Source organism: Eschrichtius robustus, chromosome 3 (genome assembly GCF_028021215.1).
Source record: "Eschrichtius robustus isolate mEscRob2 chromosome 3, mEscRob2.pri, whole genome shotgun sequence".
NCBI classification, from domain to species: domain Eukaryota; kingdom Metazoa; phylum Chordata; class Mammalia; order Artiodactyla; family Eschrichtiidae; genus Eschrichtius; species Eschrichtius robustus.
The window spans coordinates 43,738,521-43,763,629 of record NC_090826.1 but is presented as its reverse complement, the minus strand read 5'-3'; the positions used below and the strand labels follow the sequence as shown (position 1 = coordinate 43,763,629).

At 41.3% G+C, this 25,109-nt stretch overlaps 2 protein-coding genes across 2 annotated transcripts; both read left to right on the top strand.

Moving 5' to 3' along the window:
• Positions 1–1,037: 1,037 nt before the first annotated feature.
• Positions 1,038–23,776, top strand: TXNDC12 (thioredoxin domain containing 12). Its single transcript, XM_068539866.1, has 7 exons — positions 1,038–1,261; positions 10,922–10,982; positions 17,377–17,429; positions 18,227–18,300; positions 19,916–19,985; positions 20,761–20,844; positions 22,926–23,776. The coding sequence occupies exons 1-7, from the start codon at positions 1,165–1,167 to the stop codon at positions 23,003–23,005; spliced, it is 519 nt and encodes a 172-aa protein (XP_068395967.1). The 5' UTR covers positions 1,038–1,164; the 3' UTR covers positions 23,006–23,776.
• KTI12 (KTI12 chromatin associated homolog) lies at positions 12,639–14,336 on the top strand. The gene has a single exon (XM_068537971.1). The coding sequence runs from the start codon at positions 12,697–12,699 to the stop codon at positions 13,759–13,761; it is 1,065 nt and encodes a 354-aa protein (XP_068394072.1). The 5' UTR covers positions 12,639–12,696; the 3' UTR covers positions 13,762–14,336.
• Positions 23,777–25,109: the final 1,333 nt, after the last annotated feature.

Genomic DNA, 25,109 nt, shown 5'->3' with positions numbered 1-25,109 from the left:
ACTACAAAGCCCAGGCTGCTCTGCGCCTCCCAATAGAAAAGCGGCAGGTGCCGCTGCATTCTGGAGCTTGCAATCTCCCTGGTGTTCCATTGTGTCCGTTCCTGCAGTTTGTAGGGAGCCTAATAAAAGGGCTGTGTGTATTTTTGTTTGGATGTCTACTTTTGCCGGATGTCTTTAACTAGGAATTAAGTACGCACTGTCGAGCTTAACTAGTGCGGACTCACGAGTGTGCATACTCAACTAGTCTCCACTCAGGAGGAGACATGGGAAATTTTGACCTGTTTGTCATGCATCAGAGAGGAAAACTGAGAAATTCTTAACCCACGAACTTTAAAAACAACAGAAACAAATAGATTTAACCAGAAGACGCTTTACACTTTAAGTGCCTGCAGTAACTTATGTCTTGGTGCCCTGAAGAGCTAGGTCAATTTTGCAATGAGAGGTTCCAAGTTTGGTTTTCTCAGAGCTTGCATCAGTTGATTGCATCATCCCTGAGTGGAAGAATTTGGGTTACAAGGAAAAATAAGGTGCAGTGCTTCTTCTCCAGCAGGAAGGGGCATTCTTGCAGGCACGAGACCATGCACCGCAGAACAGACTTGCCAGGTCTCTTCGAGACTCGAGCAGGAACCTAAGAATGAAATGCGGTTGTCTGCCTTTTTTTTATTTGCGAAGGGGAAGGGGTGACCCGAAGCCAATGGGCACCCCGCCCACTGTTGGGTGCTGCTGACTTCACAGATCAATAATTTGCGTAGTGAATATTAAGTGCAGCGGTTTTTGGGGGGAGGGGCTAGCCTGCAGGCGGACGCAAGCAGCGACGGTTCTCCCGAGCCTCCTCCCCATCCCTCCACTATCTCGGCCCATCTTTTCTCTCGGTTCTCGGACTGAAAGTCCGGAACCTGGGGAAGCAACTAGCGCTCAAAAGCAGCCCCCACAACCTTCTTCGTGATCTGCACCTTTAAACTCTCACTTCGTCCCAAACCGGACCCCGGAGGCACCACCCACATCCGTCTAACGTCACTTCCTTCAGGGTTAGAAAAAAAAAAAAAAAAAAAATCTGGGAACGAGAGCGGATGGGCTGAGCCGCACTTGGGAAACCGCGCGGACTTTCTGCTAAGACTCGGGCCCTACGTCTGCTCAGCCCCGTGGCTCCGCGCACCTACCACCATGGAGCTGCGGCCTCGTCTCGGAGCCACCTGTTTGCTGGGCTTCAGTTTCCTGCTCCTCGTCACCTCTTCTGATGGACATAACGGGCTTGGAAAGGGTCAGACCGCGTTCTTATCTTAATTTTTACTTATCCTGGGCCCCAGCCCAGTACAACCCTCTTCTTGTTCTAACATGATCCCTTTCCCATTTTATCTCTGTGGCCACGGTAGATTTCTTTTTATCCTCTCGAACTGCTCCTGGAATTTGGGGTAAGGAGTAGCGGGTCTGGGGAATGTTGAGATGGGGAAGTTTTACTTGAGGCCTCCCTGAATTCTTGGGTTGGGGTAAGGAATTTCCCTTATATTAGGAAAAGCATGTTTAAGATACCAGCATAGTGCCTAGCACTTGGTAGGTCCTCAGGCACCGTTACCTTCCCTCCTGGGAGAAATAGGACCTTTGGGGACCTGTATATTTAGACCTTTGCCCTGGGTCTGAAGAGTCCCCTCCTCACCTCTTCTTTGAAGAGCTAGGTTACTGCTTCCTTACCTTGGAGCGAACAGCACCTGTATCCTAGGGAGGGGTGACTGGCACAAAAGGAAGGGCCAGATGAAGGGTCAAAGGTCTGATGTTAGAGGGTCACCAACTGTTGTCCTTGGTTCCTTGGTGTGGTTCAGTAGGTGTGTCTGAAGAAACTGAGTGTTTTTGAAGAGTGAGGGGGCAGTGGTTATGAATGGAGAATAAGAGGTGTGACCCCCTACTCCATCCATCCCATTACCTACATCTTTATTTGAATTCAGGGTTTTATGCTTTTTCTAAGTGGTTGTGTGGTAGCATGCACTCCCCTCCCTTTCCTTTTTTGTTTTTTTGTTTTTGTACTGACATTGTTGTATGGAATGTCTCTGCTGCAGTCCTGCTGTTCTTAATTGTGTTTTATCCTCCCTATTTGCACATTTATTGGTGGGTGATGAGATTGGGTGGACATTCAGTGTGCCTGAATGCAGTCAGTCCTTCATTCAGTAAATAATTTTTGATCACCTACCATATTACAGGCATGGTCCTAGGCACTAGGGATATATCAATGGATAGGACAGACAAGGTTCCTGCTCTCACAAAGCTTATATTCAATTCAGAGAGACAGAGAGTAGACACATGAACAAATTAATAGGCAAGATAATTTCCGCTACGGATGAGTTCTGGGAATAAAATGAAACTGATGGAGTAGAAAGGCTGGGGAAGGATGAGGGAGCTGGCATTACTTGAGCTAGGAAGGTCAAGGGAGACTTCTCTGAGGAGGTGACATGTGGGTTTCCATCTCAATGATGAAACTGCACAGTGAATTCTGTTGAGCCAGAATGTTTTAAGTACTGACAGTCCCATTTTAAAGCAGATTATTGTATATCTAGTGTAAAATTTTAAGTAATGAAGGAGACAGAAGAGTGTAGTGTTAGGAGTGTGGGTTTAGATTTGAGTTTTAATTTATTCTGCCGCTAACCAGCTGAGAGGCCGAGGGCAAGTTGCTAAACTTCTCAGAACTCAGTTCCTCATCTGCAAAAGGGGCAGAATAATAACTACCTCAGACACGCAACAAATAATTTACCCTGTTCCAGTTCACTGTGTTAGGTGTAGGCAATACCTTGGAGTCACGTATTCAGTATTCCTTGTTAGACATTAAGCTCTGTGTGGTTGTTCCAGTTACCATTGCTGCATAATAAACCACCCCCAAATTCAGTGGTGTAAAGAAATCATTTTATTATGCTCATGATTCTGTGGGCTAGGAATTCAAACAAGGCACAGTGGGGAAGGTATATGTCTTGGTTCCAAGTCTGGGGCCTCAGCTGAGCTGGTTACTTCTACGTGTGGTCTGTCTTCATGGGCTAGTGTGGGCTTCCTCACCATATGACAGCTAGATTCCAAGAGTGAGTGCCCTAAGAGAACAAGATGGAAATGCATGGCATTTTTATCATCTAGCTGTACAAGTCACATAGCATCACTTCCACTGTACTCTGTGGGCATGTTCAAGGGCAAGGGACATTAACCACACCCCCTCCATCCCCCATGGGAGGAATGTTGAGGTCCCATTGTAAAAAGAGCATGTGGAATGGGAGATATTGTTGCAACCATCTTTGGAAAGTACAGACTGCCCCAGTAAGGTAGGACCATTTCTGTCTTATTTGTGCCCAGGAATATTTGTTGAAACAAGAAATGAATGGTACACATGATCGTTGAGATCCCTGTCTTTTTTCAGCTCATGGTCTGAAGACTGTCAGGACAAGTAAGCAGGCAGTTACATGACACTGTGATATGTACTATGAGCAGGGAAATAGCAGGTAACTTAGGAGCATATAGAAGGGCAACCTGGTGTGGGGGGGGGCTGTGTTGTGAGGATTAAACGAAAAAACAAAAGGTATTTGATATGTGTCACAAACTTAGAAAAGTGTTTATTTAATGTTTATGATTATATCCTCCCAAAGAAGAATATTGAATTGTTCCTGAAAGGAATTAATAATATTTCAAACTGTTTTTGTTTGTTTGTTTTTGTTTTTTTGTATCTTGTGGGTATGGTTTCTTGGAAAATAGATTACAGCTCACCACCCACATCCCAAAAAAGTGCTACCCGGAGCAGTGATGAGTAAGATTTCTTCCCAGATGTTTAAGTAGTTTTGACTCTTTCCAGAAGATGGCCTGGTGGTTTGGAGAGAGGAGAGACGGAATGACCCTACTGTTTTCATTAAGAAGAGGAGGTACAGTGGTGTGGTGTGAGCACTGGATAGAAATCAGGAGGCCTGAGTTTTAATCCTGGTCAGACTATATAGCCAGCTCTCGTCTTCCCTGGGGATCATTTATTACATGAGAGAGCTGGGACTAGAAATGATTCCTAAGAGTCCTTCCAGCTCTAACATCCTAGAGTTCTAAAATAATTTTGTTGTTTTCCGTGTGCTAAAAATCTGGAATATGTATCACCTGTGGGGAGGAGTGTAATGATTAACATTTACTGTATATTTGATGTATTCCAGGAATTGTTCTGTGCATTTTTCATGTATTGACTGGTTTAATCCTCATAATAACCCTCTAAGATAGATAATATATTTTTTTCCTTGTGAAGTTGACATTTTATTAAATAAATATTTTCATTCATTAAGATATTATTTTTTCAATATTTTATTACAGTAGTTTTCAAACACATAGCAAAGTTGAAAGAATTTCGCAGTGAACAACCCCCTTATGTCTACCTCCCAGGTCTACCATTGATGTCTGACTATCCTTGTCCTATCATGTCTCTCTCCATGTAGTCATCTATCCATGTGTAAATCCATTTTTTTCTTACAGCATAGATAATATTTTTTTTATCATTATCCCCATTTCACAGATGAAGAACCTAAAATGGGAAGCAGGAGTCACGTAGCTAGTAAGTGGACCAGCTGAGATACGAATTCCAGAGCTTCTGTTCTCAGCAATATACCACTCCTGCTCTGAGTGCAGAAACTCCTTTGAAAACTTTAAAGGAGAAATGAGAAAGTTATCAGTGGGGGCGGTTCATGTGCTCTCCTGCCTGAAACAGAAATGGATGGCTTTGTCAAGTCTCAAATGCAAATTTGGCACTGACACGTATGGAATGTTTACCTTCCATACTGTGACCTATTCAGTCACAACAGCCCTATGGGACAAATATTTCTGTTAGTCATATTTTGCATACGGGAAAACAGCAAGTGGCTAAAGTAGGTCTGTTTGATGCAGACAGACTTCATTTAGCCACTGTGTTATTCCACCTCTTAGGTACAGTGTTCCCTGTTTCAGAGACTTGGCTGCCAGTTCTGGCACTTAACCTTTTGTTTTGTCAGCTGGGAGAGGGTGGATAATACTTTTCTGATGTCCTTGGCTTACACTCACGAGAACAATTTGAGCATGAAGGGCTTGGGAATTCTGATGTAAATGCTGTGTTTGGAAATTGTCACTTTCCCTTTTTTCCCCCTTTTTAAATTAATGTTTTAGGGCAGGAGCTGCTAATATGGGAGCTTTCAGCTCACTCTGCAGATAACTGGAGTAAATAAAGTGTCTGTGCAGGTGATACTTTAGGAAATTGGACTGTCTTCAGATGTTCCACGTTGGCATGGGTGTGAGTGTGGGTGTTGTTGGGGAGTAGGTAGCAACACGGTAAGCACTGTACCTTTTCAAGTTATTTTTGAATGGGAACATAAGGACCCAGGTTTTCCAGACCTGAAGTCTGTGTTTTCATTCTGCTTTCGTGAAGCCACATTCCTTTATTCCTTTATTCATTTTTATCTTTGCTAGAGAGTCAGTGAAGTATCGTGAGCAAACTACAGACTCTGGAACACCACCACCTAGGTTCTAATCCCAGCTCTGGCACTTACTAGCACTGTAGCCTTGGGCAAGCTATTTAACTTCACCTTCCATATCTGTAAAATGAAGGCAATTAAGTTTCTTCCTCATAAGTTTATTGTGAGGATTAAATAATTTAATACATGTAAAGGCATGAGCAGCAATGGCTGGCATATAATAAATGCCATAATAGTGTTAGTCATTAATGCTATTATATTATCGTAATTATAACATAGAGTAAGCACTCAAAAAATGATGGTGCTGACTATTACTCATGAAAAATTCCAATGTACTTTTTAATATGAATTTTCAAAGAAATTTTATACACGTAGTGAACTGTTTCAAATTATACCTCTAGACTTACTCGTAGGGATAATGCAGTAGGGCAGCCAGGGGCACTGGAAAAGCATTTTAATTAGGAATCAGACGAAATTCTGGTTGTGGCTTCCTTTGTGGTCTTGGGTAGCCTCTTCCGTTTTCCAGGCCTTTAAATATGAGAGGATTAGACTGATCTCTAAGTTTGTGCTGTCCGATAAAGTAGCACTAGGAATATGTCACTCTTAATTTTTAAATTAATTAAAATAAAATAAAATAAATTCAGCACCTCTGTTGCATTAGCCATGTTTCAAGTACTCAACAGCTAATAGCTACCATATTGAACAGTGCAGCTATAGAAATTTCCATCACTGGAGAAAGTTCAATTGAACAGCCCTGCCCTAGGCTCTCTCTTAGCAATAACCTCCTATGACTGTAAGCTTTGTTAGCTAGCTTCTGAGTAGTCCATGTTTATGGAGAAATTTTATTTTGCCTGATAGTAATCTAGCTTCCCTGACTTTCTTTTGGCTGACATTTGCCTGGGATATATTTTTCAATCATTTTACTTTTGACTTTTACAAGTCCTTCTGTCTTAGGTGTTCTTGTAAACATAGAGGCGGTTTTTTTTTTGTTTTTTTTTTAACCAAAATCTGACAAATTCTGTCTTTTAACTTTAACTGGCAAGTTTAGTTCACTTATGTTTGTGGTGATTATTGACAGAGCTGGTCTTATTTCTCTCATGCAATTTCCATTGCTACTGTTTTTTCTATTCTTTTTTGCTCTTTTTTGCCCTTTCTTTGGGGGTTGAGTATTTGCTGGTTCTTATTTTGCTTTATCTCCTTTATGAGTTTGGAAGTTGGCACTCTAGTTCTTTTCTTTTAGTGGTTACTTTTGAAATTTTACTCGCATATTTAACAAAATCTAACATTAATCTCTTAACCCCCCAATGGTTAGTGGGCCTTAGAATATTTTAACTTCAGTCTCTTCCTCTTTCCTTATAAGCTGTTGTTGTCCAATATTTTAGTTCTCTCTCCTTTTTAACTCTATAAATTGGGCATTAAAATTTTTTATACAGATAATATTTAGATTTATCTACATGTTTACCAGTTAATTTGCTCACTGTTCCTTGTATTTAGGCTTTCTTCTGGAATCACTTCTTTCCTGAAACATGCCTTTTATCATTTAGTTTCTCTGGTTTTCTCCCAGAGGACTATTTCGTATTTACTTTTGTCTCTTCAAACCTCCAATACTTCCTCCACAATCCTTGCTTTCAGCCAGTCACCACGCTTCCTATTTAACAGAAGGTAGAAGGACTCAGAAGAGACCTTTCAAAAATTGTCACCATGAGATTTACCTACCCTCAAGCACCAGTATCCATGTGTCCTTCCTTTCCTGTCTTTACTGGATGAACTATCAGGGCGCCTAGCAAAGGCTAATCCCTCTACTTGAGTACTAAATCCCATCTCCTTTCATCTACTCAAGATATTTTCGACTCTCCCTTTTAGTCCTGTATCATCAGTTTTCCTACCTTTATTATATCATTTCTATCAGCTTTGAACATCCTATACTTTCCTCCATATTGAATGAAAACCTTTCATGGACTCACAGCTCCCTCTAGCAGTTGCCCCTGTACAGCAAAATTCTTTAAGAGAGTTGTGTGTACTTGTTCTCTAATTCTTCCCCTGGGCTGTCTTGATCTTGCTCTAATCATCTTTTCATCCTCGCTCCTCTATTGAAACTGGTCTTGTCAAGGTCAGCATTATTCTCCACTTGCTAAAGCCAGTGGTCATTTCTGATTTAATAGGAGCATTGGTGTCAGTGGATCATCCTTCCTTCTTGAAACATCGTGGAAACACTTGGCTTCTGGGATTCCATGTGCTGCTGGTTTTCTGCTCATCTCACTGGTAGTTCTTTCTCATGTCTTTGTCTGGTTCTTCTTTATCTCCCTTAACCTGGGAGTGCTCCAGGGCTCCTGGACTCCCTCTTCATCTACACTCACTCCCATGGTGATCTTATTCAGTCTTAAGCTTTAAATAACATCCGTATGCTGATAACTGTCCCTTGAATTCCGGGCTCAGATATTCAGTTGCTTATTCAGCATCTCTACTTAGATGTCTAGTAAGCATCTCAAAATGAACATTTCCAAATCCAAGCTCTTTAATGTTCCTTTCTAAAACTCACTCCACCTACTCTCTTTCCCATCTCTATTAACGACAACTCCATTCTTCTAGTTGCCCAGGCCAAAAACCTTAGAGTCATCCTTAACTTCTCTCACCCCATATCCAGAACAAAATCCTTTTGCCTTTACCTTCAAAATATGTCCAGAATCTGATAGGATCTACTCCCTCTACCACCACAGTTGGTCCAAACCACTGTCATTGCATGCTTGGATTATTGCAATAACCACTTTCCTAGTCTCTTTTGTTTTTGCCTTTCTCTCCTGTATTAGTTTGCTAGGGCTGCAATAACAAAGCACCACAAACTGAGTGGCTTAAACAACAGAAACTTATGGTCTCACAGTTCTGGAGACTAGAAGTTCAAAATCAAGGTATTGGCAGTATCAGTTCCTTCTAAAGGCTGAGGGGAGGGTCTGTGCCAGGTCTCTCTCCTTATAGATGGCTGGGTTCTCTCCCTGTGTGCATATCTGTGTCCACATTTCCCTTTTTTATATGGACACCATATTGGATTAGGTCTCACCCTGATGACCTCATTTTAACTTGATTACCTCCATAAAGATCCTATTTCCAAATAACGTCACAATCTGAGGTACTGGGGATTAAGACTCCAACATATCATTTTTGGAGGGACACAGTTCAACCCATAACACTTCCTTTAGTCTGTTTTCAGCACAGAAGCTAGAGCAATCCTGTTAAAACAGAAATCACATCATGTTACTATTGATACTTTGCTCAAAACCCACTAAGAGCTTAGTAAAAGCCAGAATCTTTATAGTGGCCTATCAGGCCCTGCATTGTCTACTCCCTCCCTTGCCTCTTTGTCCTTACCTCCTTCTGCTTTGAAGGACAGCATTGTTTAGTGCTTAAAAGTAAGGAATCTGGACCCTGAGCGCATAGGTTCAGTTTCCAGCTCTGATGCTCATTAGCTGTGTGAACTTGGGAAAGTTACTTAAACTTTGTGCCTTGGTTTTCTCATCTGTAAAATGGTATTAATAAGAGTACCTACCTCTAGGGCTGTTATGAAGATGAATATTGGTAAAGTACTTAGAATAGTGCCTGGTATATTATATTAATAGCAAATACTTGTAGCAATTCTCCAGTCCCAGACACTGTTCTAAATTCTTTTTTTGTTGTTGTTGTTATATTCATTCATTTCTTTTAGTTTTTAGATTCCACATATAAGTGAAAATATACAGTATTTGTCTTTCTGTGTCTGACTTATTTCACTTAGCATAATACCCTCCAGGTCCATCCATGTTGGCGCAAATGGCAAAATTTAATTCTTTTTTATGGCTGAGTAATATCCCATTATATATATATAAAGTATGTGTGTGTGTGTGTGTGTGTATATGTATATATATATATATATATATATATATATATATATATATATATATATATATATATATATATATATATATATATATAATTTTTTTTTCTTTTTAGCCACACTGCACGGCTTGTGGGATCTTAGTTCTCTGACCAGGGATTGAACCTGGGCCACCATAGTGAAGGTGCTGAGTCCTAACGACTGGACTGCCAGGGAATTCCCCTGTATATACCACATCTTCTTCATCCATTCATCTGTTGATGGACACTTAGGTTGCTTTCATATCTTGGCTGTTGGTAAATAACGCTGCTATGAACATTGGGATGCATGTATCTTTTTGAATTTGTTTTCGATTTTTTCCAGATATATACTCAGGTGTGGAATTGCTGGATCACATAGTAGTTCTATTTTTCATTTTTAAAGGAACCTCCATACTGTTTTCCACAGTGACTGTGCCAATTTACATTCCCACCAACAGTGTGCAAGGGCTCTCTTTTCTCCATATCTTCTCCAACATCTGTTATTTGTTGTCTTTTTCAAGATAGCCATTCTGAAAGCTGTGAGGTGATATCTCATTGTGGTTTTGATTTGCATTTCCCTGATGACTAGTGATGTTGAGTATTTTTCCATGTCTGTATTGGCCATTTCTGTGTCTTCTTTGAAAAAATGTCTATTCAAATCCTCTGCCTGTTTTTTAATTGGGTTGTTGGTTTTTTTGATATTGAGCTGTATGAGCTGTTTATATATTTTTGGATATTAACCCCTTATAGGTCATATTATTTGCAAATATTTTTTTCCATTTTGGTAGGTTGTCTTTTTGTTTTGTCAGTGGTTCCCTTTGCCATGCAAAAGCATTTAAGTTTAATAAGGTCCCACTTGTTCCTTTTTGCTTTCATTTCTTTTGCCTTAGGAGACTGATACAAAAAAATATTGCTACGATTTATGTCAAAGAGTGTTCTACCTATGTTCTCTTCTAGGAGTTTTACGGTTTCAGGTCTTACATTTAGGTCTTTTTTTAAAAAATTAATTAATTTTATTTTTGGTTGTGTTGGGTCTTCGCTGCTGCTTGTGGGCTTTAGTTGCAGTGAGCGGGGGCTACTCTTCGTTGCGGTGTGAGGGCTTCTCATTGCGGTGGCTTCTCTTGTTGCAGAGCATGGGCTCTAGGCATGTGGGCTTCAGTAGTTGTGGCACACGGGCTCAGTAGCTGTGGCTCACGGGCTCTAGGGCGCAGGCTCAGTAGTTGTGGCGCATGGGCTTAATTGCTCCATGGCGTATGGAATCTTCCCGGACCAGGGCTTGAACCCGTGTCGCCTCCATTGGCAGGCGGATTCTTAACTACTGCACCACGAGGGAAGTCTACCATTATTTAATTTAATCTCCTTAAAAACTGAATTAGGCTATATTATCTCCATTTTACAGGTATGAAAACTGAGACTTGAGGTATAAGACTGTCCATGGTCCCATACACCTAGAAAGCAGTGGATTTGGGACTTGAATACCATGCTTTTGACAAAGGAAAGCCTTTTTTTAATGAGTATCTTGTGAACATGCCACATTTCTTTCTTGGGTCTTTGCCCTTTGTTCATGTGTGAATGTTTATGAGGCTCTTTCCTTCCAGGTTTTGGAGATCACATTCATTGGAGGACACTAGAAGATGGGAAGAAAGAAGCAGCTGCCAGGTACAAGATATGGTTTTAGGTTACTTATGGTGGTAAAACACTTTCCAGCCATCAACTTAGCATTAATTTCAGGTGAAGGATTATGCCAAGGCAGAGCAATGGAGGGGCTGCCTGATAACAACAAAAATAATAATACTAACATTTATTAAGTGCTTACTATGTACCAGACATTGAATTATGTGAATTAACTCATTTAATTCTCACAACAACTCTTTTGAGGTGGGTACTGTTGTTACCTTCATTTTACAGATGAGAAAACTAAGGCACAGATCAGTTAAATAACTTGCCCAAGATCACACAGCTAGTTAAGTGGTGGAGCCAAGATCTGGACCCAGACACTCTGGCTTCAGAGCCTACACTCAACCAGTAAACCATACTGCCTAATAGTCTCAAGTTGAATAGTCTTAAGTTCCAAGTAGGTTTAGTCTATGCACAGAAGACTTATACAAAGGAGGAGGAAAAGGCAGAACAGGGGAGGAAAGGCTAAACATTGATCTGAGTGCTTTATATTCATTAATTTATTTAATCCTCACAAACTATGAGGTTGGTTCAGCCTGTGAAATAAGAACCATTGTTATTATTTTACAGGAGAGGAAATTTAGATACAGAATGGTTACATAACTTGACAATAGTTTACACAGCTAGTTAAGTAAGTAGCAGAGCCAAGACTTGAACATTCTCTACTATACTGCACTGGAGAGATATAAAGATACAATGTATGTGCACTTCCTTTATACACACACATCCTTGCACAGAAATACTCACACTTCTGCACCTACCAAACTATAGTGCTTGCTTTTGCTAGAACAGATCCTACAGCTTCATGGCTCTGAGCCTCATACCTTATGCAGGAGTAGGGTTGCCAGATTTAGCAAATAAAAATAAAGGGTGCCCAGTTAAATTTGAATTTCAGGTAAACAATAAGTAATTTTAAATATGCCCCAAGTAATATTTGAGACATACTTATTTTAAAAACATTTTTTGTTGATTGTCTGAAATTCAAATTTAACTAGGCATCCTATATTTTATCTGGCATCCTTACCCAGGAGAAAAATTCCTATTAGTTTTTCACTTTCTAAATCAAATGACTATTCCTAGGTAAAGTCTTTGGCAATTTTTGTGGGCAGTTTGTTTTTCTCTTCTGTACTTTTACAACCCAACCTACCTCTGTCCATTAGACTGTATGTTATTCTGCTTGTAGGTGCCTGACTTTTCCCATTCAGACCCTTGCTCTGTGGGGGGGGACTGTTTTATGTTCATCTCTGAATTCCCAACCATGAAGATATTGAATGATTGAAATGGTTATTGAATAAACAGTTACTGAATGTTATTGGCTATAAGGAATGAAGGGGAACTAGTATTTGTGAATTGTCTTCCATTTGCTAAATATAGTGCTGATTGTTTTGCAATATTTAATGCTCTTTAAGGCTCCGTTATAAATTGATGGACATAGTCTTTGGCCGCCAGGAGATCACATTCTCCTGAGACGTATAACATTTGACATAAATAACCGACGCCGTTCTAAGCTCCGTCTTCTTTCGGAGAGAGCAGGACGTGGCTCTCGTTGGTCTAGAACTCCTGTTTCCATAGCAACAGAGGTCCTGTAAGAGTCAAGGGAGGCAGGAAGTGTAGCTTGCATTTCCGGTTTGCGTCGGAGCCGCCGGCAACCCGGAAGTTGACGTTGCGCGGTTGCACATGGCCGCGCCCTGGGAGGATGCCGCTGGTGGTGTTTTGCGGGCTGCCGTACAGCGGCAAGAGCCGGCGCGCGGAGGAGCTCCGCGTGGCACTGGCGGCCGAGGGCCGCGCGGTGTACGTGGTGGACGACGCGGAGGTGCTGGGCGCGGAGGACGCAACAGTGTACGGCGATTCGGCCCGCGAGAAGGCCTTGCGTGGGGCCCTGCGAGCGGCCGTGGAGCGGCGTCTGAGTCGCCACGAAGTGGTCATCCTCGACTCGCTTAATTACATCAAGGGCTTCCGCTACGAGCTGTACTGCCTAGCGCGGGCGGCGCGCACTCCGCTCTGCCTGGTCTACTGCGTAAGGCCAGGCGGTCTGAGCGGGGGACCGCGGGTGGCGGGCGCGGATGAGAGTCCGAGCCGCAGTGTCAGTGTGAGTTGGAGGCCGCGAGCTGAGGAGGGAGGGAGACCTCTGGCGGCGGGCACCGGTGTCCTCGGGGAACCGCAGGCAGTGGACTCTGTAGGAAATGGGAGAGCCCAGGCAGAAGTATCTAAGGAACTGGAGCGGGAGGAAACCAGGACGCCAGATTCTCCAGCTCTTGTGACTTCGGAATTCGAGAAATCGGCGGAGCATGTGTCAGGTGCCTTTTACTCTCCCGAGCTTTTGGAGGCCCTAGCGCTGCGCTTCGAAGCTCCCGACTCTCGGAACCGCTGGGACCGGCCCTTGTTCACCTTGGTGGGCTTAGAGGAGCCGTTGCCTCTGTCAGAGATCAGAGCTGCCTTGTTTGAGAACCGGGCTCCTCCACCCCATCAGTCTACACAGTCCCAGCCACTTGCCTCCGGCACCTTTCTGCACCAATTGGACCAGGTCACCAGCCAGGTGTTGGCAGGACTGATGGAAGCTCAGAAGAGCGCAGTCCCTGGAGACTTGCTTAAGCTTTCTGGCACCACAGAGCACCTGCGGTTTACCCGGCCTTTGACCATGGCAGAACTGAGTCGCCTCCGTCGCCAGTTTATTTCCTACACCAAAATGCATCCCAACAATGAGAACCTGCCTCAACTGGCCAACATGTTTCTGCAGTATCTGAGCCAGAGCCTGCACTAACCAGAGCTGGGGGGGGAAAGTCATGGCTCCTTGTCTAACCACTGCACTCTCTGTTTCTCTGGGAAGAATAATCTGAAGGTCTGCAGAATATATTGATGCGTGGAAATAGAGCTATTGTGACTGATTGACTCGTACGTTTCTGAATGCCTCTGTGCCAGGCCTTGAGTTTACAGCATAAATTGAGACTAGAGAGAATGGAGAACTAGCTTGGAGGAGCTTGGCAAGTTTCTCTAGAGGACAGAGCTCCGGTGGACAGGGTTTGCTTAGATTGGGTTCTACTTGGGATATCACATACCACTGATTTCCCCCATCTGAATTGTGGGAAAGCAGACTGGATGGATGAATTGTTTTAAACTAATTGTGAACAGAACTGAAGATGACACAGTTTTGCATCTGTACTGGCCCTTTTTTCAAACCACAGATTTTTGAGTACTGTGCCTACTTTTTGCTAGTCTCTGTCCTGGGGCCTGGGATCACAGATAGATCCACTGGTTTCTGTCTTTGGGAAGCTTTGATTCTAATGGTGAAAGACAAAACCACTAGATTGTTTCATTTAATAAAATCTTTTAGATGAAGACAGTGTGCTGGCATTTCTTTTGCTTTATGTTCTTCATGTAATTTACTTAATGTAACATTTTAGATACACAGATATCCCTGTTATGCCTTTGATCAAAAGTACTTTCATAGTGCTGGGTGAGAGTCTCGATGCTTTGGTCTTAACCTAGAGTGACTGTTATGACAACTCCCATAACTGGATGCTTCATTCTGTTTTTCAAGACAAATAGCACTTTAAGCTTGTCTTTCATTTTTTTCATTGATTTCAGTAAACAAATGGTAGATACCTACCTTAACAGTGCTTGTGTTTTTCAAAGATGTATTAGATACATCTTTGCCCTTGAGAAGTTAGTAGTTTAAACAAGTAAACAGGTGATTAGGTCTTTGCCCTTGAGAAGTTAGTAGTTTAGACAAGTAAACAGGTGATTAGGCCTTTGTCCTTGAGAAGTTAGTAGTTTAGACAAGTAAACAGGTGATTAGAGGATAAAAAGGACTGGTGGTTAGAATGCTTTGGGATCCCAGAGGAGGAATAAGACTAACTAGCTGTTGAGAGAAGGTGGTTTTGGGAAGGCTTCACAGAGGTGTTTACATTTGGACTGTCACTCTAGAGCAAGGGTCAGTAAAGGGCCAAACAGTAAATATTTTAGGCTGTGAGGACCATAGGGTCTCTGTTGCAGCTTATCAACTGTGCCATGGTAGCACAAAAGCAGCCATAGACAATAAGTATACAAATGGGTGTGAATGTGTTTTAATAAAACTAGTTACACTGAAATGTGAATTATATTTAATTTTAATATATCATAAGGTACTATACTTCAGATTTGTTTCTCAAACATTTTCAAATGTTAAAAAAAAAAAACATGTTTGTATATGTTTGTATATCATTGCAGTACAGAAGCAGGCAGTGGGCTGGATTAGGCCTGCAGACTAGTTTGCTTACCTCTGCTCTAGAAGGATGAATAGGAGTTTGCTTGGGAGAAAAGAGAAAGCAAGACATTCTAAACTGCTCTGTAAGTGCACGGTGCTGTTAAAAGGATGGGCTGCCTTGGTTGTTGATTATTTCTTGCTTATCAGGTTATCTGGACCACCTTTTGTTTCTGATATATGAGACTGGATTCCTGCATGAAATGGAGGTTTGGACTAGGCAGCATCTAAGGCCTCTTCCATTTTCATCCTCAAATTCCAAGTTAGTTGATTATCGGTTGATTGGGTTTAAACCCATGGATTCTGGATTGCTGTTCTAAATTGAAGTAGACGATAGTGGTCAGAAAGAATATTGATTCTGGAGTCAGACTTACAAGTTAACTACTAAGTGGCAGAACCTAGAATTTATGTGGCCAAATGTTTAATTTCTTGGAAGTCTCAGTTTTCTCATTTCTATTATGAGACCATTACCTTAGGATTGTTGTGAGGATTTTTTTTTTTTATAAATTTATTTATTTATTTTTGGCTGCGTAGGGTCTTCGTTGCTACGTGCAGGCTTTCTCTAGTTGCGGTGAGCGGGGCCTACTCTTCGTTGCGGTGCACAGGCTTCTCATTGCGGTGGCTTCTCTTATCGTGGAGCACGGGCTCTAGGTGCGCAGGCTTTGGTAGTTGTGGCATGCAGGCTCAGTAGTTGTGGCTCGCAGGCTCTAGAGTGCAGGCTCAGTAGTTGTGACACATGGGCTTAGTTGCTCCGCAGCATGTTGGATCTTCCTGGACCAGGGCTCGAACCCATGTCCCTGCATTGGCAGGCAGATTCTTAACCACTGTGCCATCAGGGAAGCCCTGTTGTGAGGATTTAAATGAGATAATGTGTGTAAAGCACATACAACAATGTCATATAATAAATGTTTAGCACATTTGGCTATTATTATTATGGTTATGTAGATCCCACCTCTTACCTAACCTTGTCCTGCTCGTTTAGTTTATAAGCTTTTACAAGTATTAGAGGCACCATTCTGTCCCAGATTTGTAGTAGGCCTATGATGAGATAGCTGAATAATTCATTTGACACTTATTAAATTAATTTATATATATTTAGAATAGTACCTGGTACATAGTAAATGCTGTATAAGTTTTTGCTACCAGTAATATTATTCTCTATATTAGGTGTAGGGAGTGTAGAGACAGCTAAGAGTTCTTTCCTTAAGAAGCTCTAAGTAAATAAAAAGATGCAGTTCAATGTGGTAAATAAAAGATACACTTCAATGTGGTAAATGCTGTGATAGTATTGTACAGCATGTGGTGATGTGGTGATATGGGGGTTGGATGATGGAGAAAGCCAACGTCTGATTACATAGGACCCTTCTACAAGTCGGCATTTGAGCCTTGAGAGCGTAAGAGCTTCAGCTGGCCAAGACTGATTCAGGTGGAATATGTTGCTTATTATTTTATGAAAGAAAAAGCTTTTTCCTCCCTGATTATAAAAATTACACTTAATTGGGAATTCCCTGGCGGTGCAGTGGTTAGGACTTGGTGCTTTCACTGTCGGTGCTCGGGTTCAATCCCTGGTTGGGAAACTAAGATCTCACAAGCCGCATGGTGTGGCAAAAAAAAAAAAAAAAAAAAATACACTTAATTGTAGAAAAATTGGAAAATACAGGAAAAGTATAGTAAAATCCACAATCCCATTATCCAGAGATAACCTCTATTATGTTTTGGAACATTTCCTTTTAAACTCTTTTTCTACATATTTGTATAATTAAAACTAAACTATAGATAATAATTTTATATTCTAGCCTTTAACAGTGTACCAATGAAAAATTTTATTAACGTTTCAGTGGTTATATAACCATAACATTTAGAAATGCTGTAATTTGTTGTTTTCTTCTACAGTCTTTTCTCCCTAGCTTTAAAGCCCAAATTTGCAGAATTTACTGGAATGTCAGAACTTAGCAATAATTTTGTTGTAATAGTCCACTATTATTGAATAGATTGTCTTAAAATTTTTCTTATTGAAATTATACTACATGAACATCCTTGTACATTAATCTTTGTCTTCATTGGTTGGCCATTTTATTAGAATATCTTTCAAGAAGTGGAATTACTAGATTATAATTTCTTCATTTTGTTTTTAAGTGGATTACCTCTGATGGTGATTATCCATAAGTCCTGGTGTGGAGCTTGCAAAGGTAGGTGCAAATGATCAGACCTCAGATGTGTTCTCAAATATTAATGTTTAAAAAATATTAACACTGACTTTGACTCAGCACTGCTTATTGCTTGAAGGAATACCGAAGAAATTTATGGTATAGATTCCCTGCCCTCAAGAAATTTGCAGTTGTATTTGTAAGGGGTTGGAGGGTGAGGCAGTTAAGATATGGCTATGTAGAATATGGGATTAGGTGCTACAATAGTTGTATGGACAGTTGTATGTAACAGAGAGAGACATGAGGAGTGGTCTTACTGGAGGAGGTGGGAACCAAATTAGAGTCCACGTTTTCTTACTTTGTAGCCTGTATTCTTTCTGGTATACCAGCCTGCCACTTCCCAGTCAGATTTCTTCTTTTGTTTGGTATGCTACACTTAATAAAATCATGTAGGAAAAAGAGTATAAAATTAGTGTAAATTGCTAGTTTAATAATACATATACTATAGTGGTAGAGTATTGTTACTCTATTGTCTTTATTACATCTATTAAATAGATGTTATTGAAATGCGTAAAAAAACCAATAGTAATAATTTTTTTGTCAGTATGCTGTTATCTATATTTTATAAATTAGATGAAAGCTTCAGAGAAATAAAGTCAGCCACTTAAGTGTACATAACTATGCAAGTAAATGGCAGAAGCAGGACCAGAATTTAAGTGTCCTGATTTTTGGGTCTTAAGATTAGCAAAAGGATCAGTTATATGAATCATCTCAGCAAATTAGGGTTTGGGTATGACAATGATGTTTTCTTCTGTTCCAAAATCTTTTCTTCCCCCTAGCTTTAAAGCCCAAATTTGCAGAGTCTACAGAAATTTCAGAACTTTCCCATAATTTTGTTATGGTAAATCTTGAGGTAAGACTTCCAGAGTTTCTCCTTTCTGCTATGATTTTAAGTCTTTACTGTTTTAGAGTTAGCCTCATTGATGGTATAAAATCTTACTCAGCAGAGCTGTCTACTTGCATGTATGTGTTTTTCTCTTGAACTCTAATACTAAGTCTTGCATCAGATATGGTAGAATGCCATCGAGCCTCCATTTGTGGGAGGAAGTAGGAAAAGAAAGATTGGATAAGATGACTAAATTTTAAGGTCCCTTTATTTTTAGCTTATGATTTTGACATGTTTTTACATCTTTGTATAACTGAACTAAAGGTGTAGGCCACAATTCCCTGCAAAATATGATTCAGTTGAAACCCTACTCTCTGCTGGGCTTATATGTAGAGCTTCCTTTTATTTCATTAGATATCCTTTATGTACTTCACATTGACAAGATGTCTTGGAATCCCAAGTCAGAATATCAGATCTTAGAGTTAGAAGGGATTTTTAGGCTATTGATGCTATCCCTGTTTTACAGATTGAGCATCTTAGGCCTGAAGGAGTTAGGTGATTTAGTCAAGGTCATAGAGCCTAATAGGTGATAAGAATAGGTTCTATGACCTAGCTGTGCTGCCTTTTAGGCTGTACTCGTCCAATGTGGGATGCTCGGATGCTCTGTGATGATACTCCTAGCCCTGTTTCTATAAAATGATGTTTATTTAAACATAGGACTGGAAATCTTCTGAACACATTACCAGTTAATGTTGAGGTAGCTAAGGGATTGCTTATAAAGCTAGTGGATAGCCTGAATGCTGACACACCTCACTGAAGGCAAAGTTATATTAACTATTTGATATAACTTCTGAAATGGGAATCACACCATAAACGACAAAATTACTATTGATTTCTATGCATCTAAACGCCTCACCACTTTCTGTGGTGAGTTAGAATCACCACTCACAGGAAACAGAAATGTGTTCAGTGAGCATTCTCCAACTTGAGAGATTTCTTAAAAAGAAAGCTTAACTGTGTGGTCATGTCTCCTGGGAGAACTATAACTTCACAATTGTACTAAAATGTCAGTCTCATCAATTCATGCATTCAAGAAAAACTGTGCCAGTCAGTGATGTAGGTATTGAGAATCAGCAATGAACAAAACAGACAAAATTCTTTGCTGTCATTAAATTACATATGAGGAATTGAATATGGGGAGGCAGACAAATAAGTAAAATATGTCAGATAGTGGTAAATGCTATGGCTAAAAATGAAGAATGGAGGGGATAGTTTGCAATTTTAATTAGGTGGTTAGAAAACAAGGTGACATTTGAGCAAAGATTTGAAGCAGAAAAGGGAGTGAGCCACGTGGATGAAGGGGGAAGTGTGTCCAGGCAGAGTGTAAGAGCAAATACAAAAGCCTGAGTGGGGAGCATGCCCAGCTTGTTTAATGACAGCAATAGCAGGCAACTTAGTGTGGTTGGAAAAGACTAAACAAGGGGTAGGGCGTGATGTTAGAGAAGTGCCCAGGTGGCAGGTGAAGTAGGGCCTCTTAGGCCACTGCAAGGACTTAAGGTTTTACCCTGAGTGGGAGGGGAAGCCACTGAAAGGTTTTGAGGAGAGAGGGAACATGATCTGACTTAAGGTTTATACTTAATAGGATGAAGAAGAGCCCAAAGATGAAGATTTCAGCCCTGATGGGGGTTATATTCCACGAATCCTGTTCCTGGGTAAGGTGAAAGGTCTTAATCTGGGGATCCGTGGTACAGAAGGAGAGAGAAATGAATCAAGGCACTGACTCCACCTAGTGAAATTTTATTGGGATGGCTAAAAACAAAAACAAAAACCAGTTTCAAGAGAGAGTGGGGAGTTCTGAATGCCAGAACCTCGGATCTGAAGGAAAACTTTTCCCATTAACTAACTGCTTTTGTAAACAACAAAAAACAAAACAAAACCCCAAAACTAACTGCTTTTGTGAGCACTGGGAGAGTAGTGATCATTCATTTATCCATTTAGCAATCGTTTGTGCATCAGCCATATGTCAAGCACTGCTAGGCACTACAGGGACTGAGATAAGCCACAGTTCCCACCCTTGACCCTGTAGTGAGGCTGAAGCAATGGGATTCTATAACAAGAAAAATGGCTTTCCAGAAACAATTTTATAAAAGATATTTAATGACTACCTAATCTTTGCTCAGCATTCTGCTAGATTCTGTGGGGGATACAAATAAAAATATAGATCCCACCATTATCAGACAGAAAAGAAACATGCCAGCAAGAGGGACCAGCATATACCAAGGCATGGTGGGGAGTGAGGTTGGGGGTGGGTTGTGTTCAGGGAATTACAAGGAATTCATTGTGATTGCAACATAAAAAACAAGGGGTAAGGTGGTGAGACGATGGGCTGCAAAGATGGGCAGGTCTCGTCTTCCAGAAGGCCTAGTGTACCATATGGTGCTTGAAGTTGTAACTATTGCAATCCCTCTGCTATTTTGTCTACAATAGATCCCAGTGGCAAGGTGCGTCCTGAAATCATCAATGAGAATGGAAACCCCAGCTACAAGTATTTCTACATCAGTGCTGAGCAAGGTATGGTTATGTTGAGAGAGAAGAGGGAGGGTTGCTGCTAGGTTTCAGTAGGATGAACCACATGCAAGGTCTGTGATGGGAAACTAATTCAACATGTTAGCCGAGCATCTGCTGCATGACTAGCTTTTGGCTAGATGCTGTGTAGAATATAAGAGAAAGATAAGACTGAGCCCCTTCCCTAGCTTTTTATAATCCAGTTGGGAGCTAACTGACCCACATGAAACTGTGAAGAACTGAGGCTCCCAGAAATAGTCACTTGCCCGTGGACCCACAGTTAAAAAGTCACAGAGCCAGGATTTCAGTCCAAAACTTAGTTTTTTTCCACTGCACTAATGCTATTCTTGTGAGAATTCAAAGGAAGGGGAATGCTAACTGTTAGCTGATCAAGTCTGAAAGGTTTCATAGATAGTAAACTTTAACTGGATCTAGATGGATACGGATAAGAATTTGTGTCTATGGACACATATGAAGAGGACATATCAAGTTATGGAAGCAAGGGGTATGTGTGTGTAGGGGGGAGTGGAGCCCACCATGGAGAGGGCGTGAGGCATGCTAGAGGGGATGGTGACTGGGTTGAGTCCTGGCCAGCAGAGGAATGCGGAAAGCATCATTCGAGGCAGAGGGAACAGCGTCAGCACAAACGTGAGGAAAGATTAAAATCATAAGTCAGTCATGCTTTTTTGTTCTCTAATCCTTGAGCACAATCATTCTAGAGGGAGAGGTTGGAATTCATGCCATGTACTGTCAATGTTTTCCTTCTGAATTTCTCCCTGCCAGCTGTAAAAGAGGGTTGTTTGCTAAGTTGCCATGTGTCTCCCATTGCCATGCTGCCAGGTTGTTGATCACTTTATGTTCTGAGTCCTTGGAACTCTTATTTCTCAGGATAGGGAGAGGAAAGAGATCTGCAGAGGTTATCCTCTCCTTTCCATGGGTAAGGAGAATGTCATCTTTCCTACCCAAATGCAGATCACTGGAGGCTGGTGTTACAGGGAAATTTTCCACATGGAGAAGGGTAGCTGAACCTTAGGTTCCCAACTCTTTTTTTTTGGCTGTGAGGCTTGTGGGATCTTAGTTCCCGGACCAGGGATTGAACCCAGGCCCACGGCAGTGAAAGCGCCTACTCCTAACCACTGGACCACCAGGGAATTCCCATAGGTCCCCAACTCTTGACCCTTGAAATTCACTTTCCTTTTAGAATTTCATGAAGTTCCCACTTCCATCTTGACACCAGCATCATCCTTTAACACATTAGTCCAAATGTGGACACAGAACCCTTTGCCTGAATTCTCCATGGCTCAGCTGACATGAAACTGGAATATTCAAACCTGGCTTTACTAAAGGCTTGGGCAAAACAAAAGGGATGTAACAAACTATACTACCTGGTTTGCTTTCTGAGATCCACAGACTCTGGCTCAGCCTAACAACTGGCCTGCCATTGTATGGGGAGCCTGTACCAAAACAGCTGCCCTCCTTGATGCCCAAGATAGATGAGAAGTTTCATCTTCCGTCTGCCCAGGGCCTGCCTTCCAGGTTTCTCCTGTGCCTGAGAACTTGACTTCTTCCATAGTTGATACTAGATATGACCACCTCTTTCAGTGAAGACCATCCTCCCTCCAAGCACACGCACACACATACCAGTGTAACCTGTAACCTCCACAGGAAATGAAATAAATGCAGCGTTCCTCCAGAAGAGATGATGGGGATGGTAGGAAGATGTTTTCTATTCCCTTAGTGTCAAGTGAATATCTACAGCCTGTGACAGGGGTTCAACTCTAATCCTGGAGGGTAAGCCAAAGTAACTATTAACATTTTTGTAAGACTTCATAGTTTATAAAGCACATTTATTATTCATTCTCTCATTTAATTTTTATAATCTGTGTGAAGTAAGTAGCATCACCTTATGAATAGACGAGGAAACAAATTCAAGAGACTTTCCAGGGCTAAAATCCAGAACTAGATCTTGAATCCAGATCCTGTGCTCCTCTTATATTTCTCCTAAAACATAAAAATCTGTATTGGTTGTCACATGTCAAATATTAAAGACCTGCTTCATACTTTTCCCCTCAACCTTTATTTCACAGTTGTTCAGGGGATGAAGGAAGCTCAGGAAAGGCTGACGGGTGATGCCTTCAGAGAGAAACATCTTGAAGATGAGTTGTAACATGAATGTATCCCTTCTTTCATCAAAGTTACTGTTCTGGAAGGAAGGCAGCAGGGAAGGGAATATTGAGGAATCACTCAGAACAATTAAACCTTGTTCCTGCCTACATGGGAAGGGGCCCTCTCACTGTGGAAGAGTTCTGCTGCCAGAAGCTGGTCTCCATGTTTGTGATCCAGCAGAGTGTGGCAGACCTCCTTCTCCTGTCCCCTCTCACCTAAATGTCTCTTTGTCATTGAAGGTAAAGAATGACACCTTTTGACACAAAACTTGAGCCATTTGGAGGTTTACTCCTCCCACTGCAGTAGTTGAATCTTTCCATTTCCTCCTGCTTTACTCACCTTAGCGGTGAAAAGAGACCAGAAGCATCTTTTTTATAATGTTAAAATTGCAGAAATAGCTTATCATTTAAAACAACAAGTCCTAAATGTAAATCCGTAATTCTACCCCACCAAGGAGACCAGCCTGTTTCTTCTCTTTTTCTCCTGGGAATAATCTTGGGCTTCTTCCTGAATTCCCTCAACTTCCTTCCTCTTCTCTGGCTTGGCTTCCCTGTTTGCACGCATGCGTGTGCAGGAATGGCTGTGTGCTTTGGACTCAGCCCAGCTGGAAGCATGCTTTCCCCTGTTAACTGTTGGAGAAACTCAAACCTTCAAGCCCTAGATGGAGCCATTTTTGTCAAGTCGTCAACTGTATTTTTGTACTGGGGTTAACCAAAAAATATATATATATATTAATTGTTCCATTAAACTTTAATAAAACTTTAAAAGGAAATGTGTTGTGATGGCCTTTTTGTTATTGGAGAATGGAGGGAGGGAGATCATTCAGGAAGAAAACTAACCTTGAGGGCCTAATCTAGGAGCTCTATCTAGGACTGCTCGTGCACCTGCACCTCCCACATTCTAATGGGCATCAGAGCTCTTCTCTTCTACTTCTTAAATACCTGAATTCCCTCCTTCCTCACTGTCACTCTTGTATAGGGCAGGCCTTCTCTACTTCCTAGACTATTTATTGTTGCAGCCTTGTAACTTGCCTACTTGCCTCCAATATTCGCTCCTGCAATCCATCCTCCTTACTTCCCCCAGAGTGATCTTTCCAAAACACAGATGTGACCATGTCACTCCCCTGCTTAAAGCCTTTCCTGCCACCCTCAAGAAAATAATACTAACATTAGAAAATATTTGGGCCTCAGTATGTGGCAGGCACTCTTCTAAGTGCTTTATGTGTATTATCCCATTTCGTTTGCCTTTAGTCCTAACAGGCCTATGACAAAGGTACTATTATCATTTCCATTTTATACAAGAATTTGAGGTGTACAAGGAAACCAAGGCACAGGATCAAGTCAAGATCTTTACCATGCCTTTTAGGAAGCTTCTTCAACATCATTTGTTCCCATTGTCTTTGCATTTTGTGTTGTGACACCAAATTGCTTCAGGTTCCCCTCACAACATGCCCTTTCATGCTTTTTTGTCTTTCCTTGGCTTGTTTCCTCTGCCTAAAACTTCTTTTTACTCATTCTTCACACTTTGAGCCACCTCTTGCAGACTTTCCTGGCTTTTCTCAGGAGGATAAAATGCCCCTCTCCCCAATACATCTATCTTGGCTCAGCACTACATTATATTGTAATTACCTGTTTGCACACCTGTAGCTGTCATCAGGCAACCATGCTCTAGGGCAGAGGCTATTCCTCTGTCCTGTGCACCAAGGTCTCTAAACAATGTACTTTCAAGTGAATTGTCAAGCTCTGTGGTAGGTTCTTTTCATTCATTCTATTTAAATCCCATTAATGGTCCTAATGGATAGGTATTATTAGCTTCATTTTATGGAAAAGGAAACTGGAGAGAGAATTGGCTTGCCCTCAGTTTCTAGACTAAATACTGGATTCTAACCACCCCTGTCTTATTCCAAACTCATACTTTTTCACCACACATTACATTACCGCCTTTATACTCTAAGGTGTGACTCACAACAAGAGTTTTCAATCTGGGGTATGTAAAGGCTTTACAAGAAATACATGGACACAAAATCTTTAGTGAATTGATATCCAGGTCTTCATTTTCCCAAAAGTGATCTCCCAGGATTCCTCAGAAAATTAAACAATTACCAT